This window comes from Pempheris klunzingeri, chromosome 17 (assembly GCF_042242105.1).
Source record: "Pempheris klunzingeri isolate RE-2024b chromosome 17, fPemKlu1.hap1, whole genome shotgun sequence".
Taxonomy (NCBI): Eukaryota; Metazoa; Chordata; class Actinopteri; order Acropomatiformes; family Pempheridae; genus Pempheris; species Pempheris klunzingeri.
The window spans coordinates 6,415,923-6,424,889 of NC_092028.1; the positions used below are offsets into that span (position 1 = coordinate 6,415,923).

General features: G+C 38.5%; 1 protein-coding gene across 1 annotated transcript in view; it reads right to left on the reverse strand.

Moving 5' to 3' along the window:
* The window catches only part of LOC139216503 (syntaxin-binding protein 4), a 52,113-nt gene extending 43,486 nt beyond the window's left edge, over positions 1-8,627 (reverse strand). The window contains exons 1-2 of the mRNA XM_070847641.1: positions 8,541-8,627; positions 5,400-5,473 (exon numbers count right to left, since the gene is read on the reverse strand). Coding sequence (XP_070703742.1) covers positions 5,400-5,473; positions 8,541-8,587 — 121 coding nt within the window. The 5' untranslated portion in view covers positions 8,588-8,627. The remainder of the gene's footprint in view (positions 1-5,399; positions 5,474-8,540) is intronic.
* Positions 8,628-8,967: the final 340 nt, after the last annotated feature.

An 8,967-nucleotide genomic window follows, 5' to 3' on the forward strand; every position in this document is an offset into this window, starting at 1 on the left:
CAATGACAGTGACATTTACTATATCATGTAAACCACCAAGTACACAATAAAGTCGTCTGGACAAGTAAGTGCTCACAGATTGGTAGATTTAGCTTGTAACATTAACTAAGAGCTTGGTTAGATTAATTCAACCTGCAAATCACCACTACTTTACCACATGTCCTTATCTCTATTTCAGGCTACATAGTGAAGTGTGCTGTGAAACTCTAAACTGAACACAATCTAACTACAGTACATACATGAATTATAATAACTGGGTACAGATGGTATTTTAAATATTGTGATCCCAAGGGAGTGAAGGGGAAGGCCAGCCACCACTTTATTGGTATATTGTAGACAGAAGAGGAATGGGATGATCATATAGATCAGCTCCCCCAGTCATTCTTTGATTTCAAGGGGAGCCCCTGTTCATTCACTGCACAGTTATATAAATTCTATTAAATAATGCAGCTATTTACATACTTTGGCAACTTCTTTGATTGACAGTTCTTTTGTTTGGAAGGGATGTGTGTGAAAAAAGCAAAAAGGGAACTAAAAAATTCAGTGATGGCAAATATTTGAATTGCTCTGAACAAAACAATTAGATTGAGGAAAGTAAAATACATGTAAATTCCATTTCCAGTGAAGTGGCTCATTTTTGCTCTATATAACAGAGGAAATGTAGAAGTTTAATTTTTTAATATATAATTAAAACACAAGTGAGGAGCTTTTTGATGCTCGACTATAAATAAGAATCATGGGACTTCTGTTAACCCTTTAGTATAAACCCAGCTTTTGTTTACAACATGTCTACCTTACAGTTGGTAAAGCATTTAGATATTTTTATAATCCACTAATACAGCACCTCCTGCAAAAACATGTTTAAAACAAGCTTTAACCAGACAGCCTCTGTTATTCTGACAGTCCTTCAGATTCCCCCTCACACACGTGCTCCATCACTGTACTTGAAATGAATACACTGAAGTGACTGAAGCCTGGCTGGTAAGAGTCTCCTTTATCTAACCATTAGATTAGGGCTTTTTCAGCTTAAGGCTGCTGTTGGCTGCTACCACAGAGACAAAATCATACCACTAATTGGGTCTGGAGCAAAGTGGTGCATGTTAATTATCGCCTGTTGGAAGAATGGGGTTATAAAGTTCCCTGTCTCAGTCCTTACTCCCTTCTTACTCTTCTCTGAGGAAAACAGTCTCTTGTTCTTTTGTTCAGCCTCAAAGCACTCTCCTCCCCCCGCCTATCATCAGATAAGAAAAACATTATTCTAATGCATAAGCAGCTGGAGGAAATACAAAAGACATGCCTCTCTTCCTCCCTCTCAGCTGAACATTTGGTTTTTCAGATCATTATTTCTTGCTCATGATGCATCAAAGGCATGTTTGCTTCCCAAGGTTTAAATGTTCTAACACTTTAAGACCTTGTAAAGATCATAAAATTCAATGTGATGAAAAAGGAACAGTTGTTTCTAAAAATGGTTTATAATACCCCTGATGACACAAGCGCATAAAAAAATAACATGTTTCTACACAGTGCCATTTCTGGACGTCAGTGGACTGACACGCTGCTTCTTTAATGCCCACTCAGCAGACAAAACTGACTGACAGAGATGATGAACACTGTCTCTCATCAACACACTGCGATGGTACAGCTTTCAGCTGCATTACCACAGAGATTAGCGTGTGTGTCCTGTGTCCTTAGTGTAGGACAGCAGGAGTGTTTGCTACAGTGTGCACAACATACACTCCCCCTGCTGCCGTGCAGACTTCAGGTTTACTGTAGGGGGGTCTCTCGGCTTTATGTATCGGGACAGTGTGTACACCTGCACATGCTCAAGTTGGATGACTATAAGCTGCTTTGCGTCTCACCTGTGTGCTGCTTTTAGTACTGTGGATCCACAAAACAGTCCTTCAGCCACATGTTCAGCCTTTCCTTCATCTCTCTTGTCCACGATGTGCTACAGGTTGTTTTTTTTAGTATACTATATTCCATACTTTATTTTCATACATCAGAAGTTCAAGTGGTTGAGCAGATGTAATTCCCCACTGCCTCCCATTTATCCTTTATATAGTCTGCAAAAGTATGCTGCACAATTCTAGAGTATGTTGTGTCTTTTGCATCTGCATCTTTGATGTACAAACATTGTTTTGAAATACATTTTTGATGTGCATTTCCTCCTTTAATGCTTATTTTAATGAGACAACTATGATATGTCGAATTGTGTGGAATTCTTTGTTGATAGGTTCTACATCTTTTCTTACTGATAACTGTCATACCTGATAACTTTTAAAAACAATCCTATCCATGGCATTTATATCTCAGCTATTTTATGCAATACAAATACCACTGATATTTCCAAAATTAAATGAGTTTTGCACACTGATCAACTGTACATGCGATAACATGCTTGTGAGTTAATTTGAGTTTTAGGATGCAATTAAGTATGATATGAAGTCCCACTGTCCCAACTCACCATCTCTATACATTACAATATTTTTAAACACTGTAAAATTGAGTTTCCATATGATTATAAAATTTAAAATCATGAAAATCAGCAAACTGTGCATGGCAATAATTTTTTTCCACATGCCTGTGAAAACTGCATCTTCTATGCCTCTAGATGGAGCTTTTTAATGCAACCTTCACATCTTATGGATGGTAAAAATATGATTTCAATGTTTATAACTTGTAACTGTTCATGTCACTGACCAGGTCAAGGTGGATGTATGATTGCAGAATCATGTGAGAATTCAAAAACACTGTAGACTGCCATCAGTGGGTGGGTTCTGCTGATGTGAGGCGGACATAGTTTCAGGCTCTTAAGTATTACTACATGACAGGCCAGATTTACAATGTGCCTCATATTCAAACCATGAAGCCAGTGACCTACCATTCAAGGCATTGGTCTACCCATGATGTAAAAAATGCTATCATGGACAATACAAATCTTAACGAAAACTTTTACTTAATGCAGAGCTGTTCAGCCATCACATACTCAAAATGCTTCTCTTGGTAAAATAACTGTAGAAGTGAAACGTGCAACTATATTACGCAGGAATTAATAAAAACATACAATATAAGAATAAAAACTAAAATCATGATGAGCAGCAAAAAATAAATGGGATATCTCTGAACCACCTTGACTCATCTACATCAGCTGTTTTGAGCATAATTCTGAATACATAAATGATGAGATACAATTTAGTTTTAAGTAGTTTTTTATGCATATAAATGTACTTCCGTTTGTGTAAAGCACCTCTACTGGAGCCAGACATTTTACAGATTGACTGTATTTGTATTCATGCATATGGGCTGTTTTTCCTTGCGTGGGCATAAGCTCCACTAGCACGGTGGTGTGGAAGTGAAGTAAGGATAAAAACAACAGCAGCTCCCTGCATTCTTAACCCAGCTGAGTTAAGTGGGTTAGGGCTTTGCTACATGACCTACTTCCCCTCCCAGGCAAACACACAAGGATACCTACTCTGCAGAGAAAAGCCCTTTTAAAAGTAGGATTTTATTTCAGCTTTTCAAAATCATTCTCTATTGCCAGATAATGGGTGGTGATTGCGTGGGGCTATATACATTATGCTGTGAGCATAGGGCTTGAACTTCATATAAATTCATTGTTTTGCTAGTGGTGATTGACTTGGAATACTAGACTTTTATCTATAAAGAACATGCCAGGGGTGTGGTATCATGAGATGGTTTTCATGAGACACCTTGTCCCCAAAAAGTGCTATAACTCAAACGTATAACCTAAAAAGATTGGCTGCTATGGAAATATATCCTGAAAAAAAAAATGCCACCAGAATTATTCATTTGTCATCTACATACTAGAGAGGACGCTAGTTAAGTGTCACTGACCCTATCAAAGCAGAACATTTTACATGGGTAAGATGTAGGACAGGATGAGTTCTACACAGACCAGTACAGTAATTAAATTTTAGCCCCTTTCAGCTCATTATTTCTGTTTTACAGAGCATTATTTTGTCGTTCTGTTTCAGTCTGAGCTCATCAACCTGTTTTGCAGCAGCAAACAACTGCTTCCAGAGATAAAGTTCGGATTGATCCACTATACACTACCTGCTCAGCACCAAACAGCATACAGGTACAGTTAGAGTCTAGCATGAAGCATTTACCAGTAAACAAGCCAGATATTTTTCACAAGAAAGGGAAGAATTCATAATTCATCAACACTAATACAGATACAAATGCAAATTTTGCTCTGTCTGCTGAAGGTGTAAACAGAAAATTCTTTGCTAACATGCTCGCATAGCAACTTTGTAAACTAAATCTAATAGATTTAGTAAATCTATTAATACTGCTTTAAAGCTTCTAATAAAGTCCAGTAATTAACCCTTTAACAAAAAGTACGTCGTCAACTCTTTCTGATATTCTGATGTAGAAAGGCAGCTTATTGAAACATTAGTTGTTGTAGTGCTTATGACCTGATTCCTCCAGATCTTGTCACAATGCCTCGTGCAGCCCTGCTTTTCTCTTTATTTTCTACATTTATTGATGGACGGATACACCACAGGGCCAAAAGTCAGCAGACACTTTTGCTAATTATTAGGTTCAGATATTTCATCCACACCCATTGCTAACAGGTTCCACAAAATCCAGTGTATAGCCATGAAATTTCCATAAACATTTAAATGTAGAATGGGTCGTAAAGAGCTCAGTGAATAGGAATAAGCAACCAAGATGCAAGCTGGGAGACACAGCAAACCTTCTTGCAACGACACATATGGATGTGCCATCCATAGGATGCTAAGCTACCTGTGCTACCTGAATGGGCTGCAGGTACCAGTAGTGACAAGGACACTATTACAATGCTAAACAATGCTAAAGGAAGGATGAGGAGGGAGCGACTGTCTGTGGCCACCACCTGCAAAACCTTTCCCTTTCTGAGGGTTGTGTTGTTGTTGCCTCTCCAGTGCACCTGTTGTCACTTTCATTTGCACCAAAACAGATGAAGTTGATTCACAATCGCTTAGCTTCCTCACTGGACAGATTGATATCCCTGAGGTTTAACTGACTTGGTGTTATACTGTGAAGAGTAAGTGTTCCTTTTGTTTTTAGCAGTTTTTTGAGCAGTGTAGATGGGTTGATTAGATGTCTTTTGACTTTTGGCCATATAGCTCATGTCTAACTAGCTACTCCTACTGTCTGAAAATACAACAGATTATTGTTAGTGTGAGGATGATGTACAGGCCACCGGGAGTATTCTGTAGATCCAGTAATACTGGAATAGACCCCAGAGCTACCGACAACCATGGACTGTATAAGCAATAGATGGTGAAAGAGATGGAGAGGATATGTTCTACATATTTGCTTTGAGAAGTCTTTGCCAGAGCAGTATTAGTATTACGAGTATTACCTTCTAGAAAGAGAAAAAAACGACTTACCCAGGCCATTCTCACAGTCTGTAAACTCCATAGAATGAACAGCTCGGTCTACTCCGTATGGACCCATTAGTGTCCTGTTAGAAATGGAGGGATGAGAAGCATAGAGAAAATAAGGAAATAGACAGAACAGAGGAGAAAATAAGCACATCACAAACTTAACTTTGAGAGCTGAATCTACTTTATCAAACACATTGTATGTTGAAAACCAGTACACTATAAAGATTAGTGTATAGTATACTGCAGTTGTGTTGAATGACAAGCGTTGGTGTGTATCTGCTGCTGCCACGTAAGATACCAATCCATCCTGGAATTAAGCATCTATTTTTCATTCATTTTCCTTCCATTTAGCAGATCTGAATACACTCATCTTCAAATCTGTCACTGATAGAACAGAATCCTGAGATACAGTATCTTGGCTACTACTACAACTACTAGTTCATGAAAAGAAAAGCAATAAACAACACATTTCATTACCAGCATGGTTGAATGGACAAAGCATTTAGTTTAAGTTCCCTACACTAAAACTGTGCCTTAAAAGAGTGCTTATATTATTGTTGGATCCATGATGGATCCAGTAGTAGTTTAAAAAGAAGGATGAAAATCTATGCATCAGATCCAGAGACATCATCTTTTTTTATTCTACTTCTTCTTTGTCAAACCCTTTCGCTCACATTAGACACAAAGCAGCTCATTACCTGAGTGTGGGGACAGAACTGCTTGTAGCAGCTAATGTAGCCTTGAGCCTCTAGCCTGCAGTGGAGATGAGCAGAGGTCTACAGAGGTCTGGTCAGCTCATTTCTACATCTCTCTCATTACTTTTAAGACTTTAGCCCTAACTGACACTGACTCGTGTCATATCACTTGAGGACATTTATCAAACTTCACACAGCTCCCTCTTGAGACAATGAAGGCTTTGTACAACTTTTGTCACATATGCATTAGTACTCCCCAACACCTGGAGAATCTTTCTTTAACCCAAAGCAACTAGATGATCAACTGACTAGCATATGGTAATATTCATAAGCATACATCCATAGAAATGTACAAATTAGTCCAAAGCCATGACTTTCTCTCATCTACTAGATCTGCAAGGTTGTTGTCTTCCTTTCCTCCTACTCTCCTCCTCTTATTTACATCAAAGACTGTCAAAGAGTTAGAACAGATGTATAATAAAATAAGACTTTCCTGGGAGTGTGTCCTTACGAGAAAAATTACATTTTTCATTGGACATTTGATCAAACACTGAAAATGGCCTTTGTTTGTGCTTTTCTGGTATGTGGCCTCTTCTGCTCATATTGATGTAATGACGTAATTTAGTTGTCACTGAAAAGAAAAGGTGGAAGTAGCAGTGTGTGAAGTAGTGATGCTGTTGTAGGACCTTTAAAATATGTTAGGTAAGACGAGGAGAACATAAAATGTCATGACATTAAAACTGAAGACAGTGATTCACATCCCGCCAATCAACAGTCAATGTTGGTTCTTTCCCAACCATAACCAAGTACTTTTAGGTGACCACTTAGGGGGCAGCATGACAAGTTGTAAACACAACATTATCACCTTTTAAAGTTGGTATGGTGAATGTATTATCAGCCAATTCACCACGTATAGAACAACATTATTATCCATTTTAAGTCATGTTTGTGTCTCTTTAGCTGCTCCATTATGCTCATCTTATCTGTCTCAGCTTGTCTCTAACTGTTTCTGTCTGCTGTTTGGTGTTGAGCATGTAGTCTGCAGTGGGTTTATCAGAGCCCTTTCACTCAAAACAGCTGATGGATGGTGATGATGTTGATACAGGATAGAAAACCACAACAATAAGGCTCAAATACTCTGTAGAGCTGAGGAGAATTACAGAAGTGGTGATCATTCTCTGTGACTTTATCACAATGAGTGACACCTTTAGTTATTTGATCTACTGTTAATTTAGAATATTAATCAGTGCAGCTATAGAACTAACTATAACTTCTTATTGTCTTATTTTTAAGGGGTCATTTGTGGGGGTCATTGATTTTCAAATTTCATAAAATTCAAACTATTTGGATTTGAAGCTAAAATCAACATATATAGTCTGACATGATGACTTTGAATTTGTATTTTTTTAGTTTTTTGCATACAGGTGTATAAGCCTCAGGGAATGATTAGTTAAGTGAGCTGGAATAAAACCACAGTTAGTTCACTAAAAAGCTTCTTGGCCAGTGCTCACACATACTGTACAGTGGGTAATCTCTAGTAGATGAAATTGGCAAAAATTCTTATTATCTTACATAACAGTGCTGCACAAGAACTGCACACTCTGGTTTTGCCCAATTTAAGAACATTTGTTTGGATCTATCTATCTAAAACCGCCAAAACTTTATAGGTTAACCATCAAAGTTCAACCATGAGACCTTGGCATTACACGAAGAGAGAAATTATGGAGAAGTGCCAATGTTTCATCAGTATATAGCTAGGTTTGATCAGTTGGAGATCACTAATCACCACAATAGGATATCAGTAATCACTCATCATTAGGACGCTTGCCATTACCCTCATTTTTATTATATATTCATATGGAGTTCATTGTTTTTTTCAACAGTACAACCCTTAATCTGTAAAAGTAGATTGTTAGAATAACTTATTTTGAAAAGAAATACTGTGAATCAAATGCAGCCTACATTTTAAACTACAGAGTGGCCATTATTGCAAAAGCACATCTCGTTGCGCGCAGCGACCAAGGCGCACAGGCGACAGATGGAGAAAAGGTCTCTTCATTCTGTGGAATGATTACCAAAATAACACCAAAAAAAAAAACAGATACATAACTAAAGGGAAAACACGCGCATGGCATTTAACCAGGTTGTTCTACCAACGTGATGATAGTAAATCCGTTCCTGTGAGTACCCAAAGGAAACACATTCTAACTCTAAGCGCCTCCATTTTCAATAAATACAGTAATATCTGTTTCCTGATGCACCGACAGACGGAGTCAGCTGCGCCTACGAACACTGTACTGTTGTACACATACAGCAGTTCCTACATCTCATTTGTTCTTGGAGCAAAAGAATCCGCCAACATCACTCCAGCACCGTCACTGCAACATGCACTCAACACTTCACAAAAGTAGGCACACAGCAGTGTTTCCACCACCCGACATTGCATTACCTGCTAATGATGACAGCTCCTTTATACATGACTGAAAAGGTTGGCATTTTGTCATGGAGCCCGCTTCACCGGTAGGACGGACGTGTGGTCGGAGCGTCGGTCTTCAGCCGTCTGCCTGCAGCCACATGCTGCTCTGTGAGGCAGCCTCTAATTCCAGTTAACCAGAGTGTCCGTTCCTAACATCTCCACCTTCATCCACAGATTTAATCTCTTACATAACTAAAGTCGCCAAAATTAAAAAGGGCACAGAATCCACTGAGGCTCGAAATGATGTGACTTATTTCTCACACACTCTCAGAATACTACCTGTTATCATTCTCTGCCTGTTGGACTACAGCAAGTATTTATTTGTGTGCATTAGGTTCCATGAAAAGGGAACGGTACCCTTAGCCTGTCCATTTTAGGAGATTATTGCTACTGGTTATTG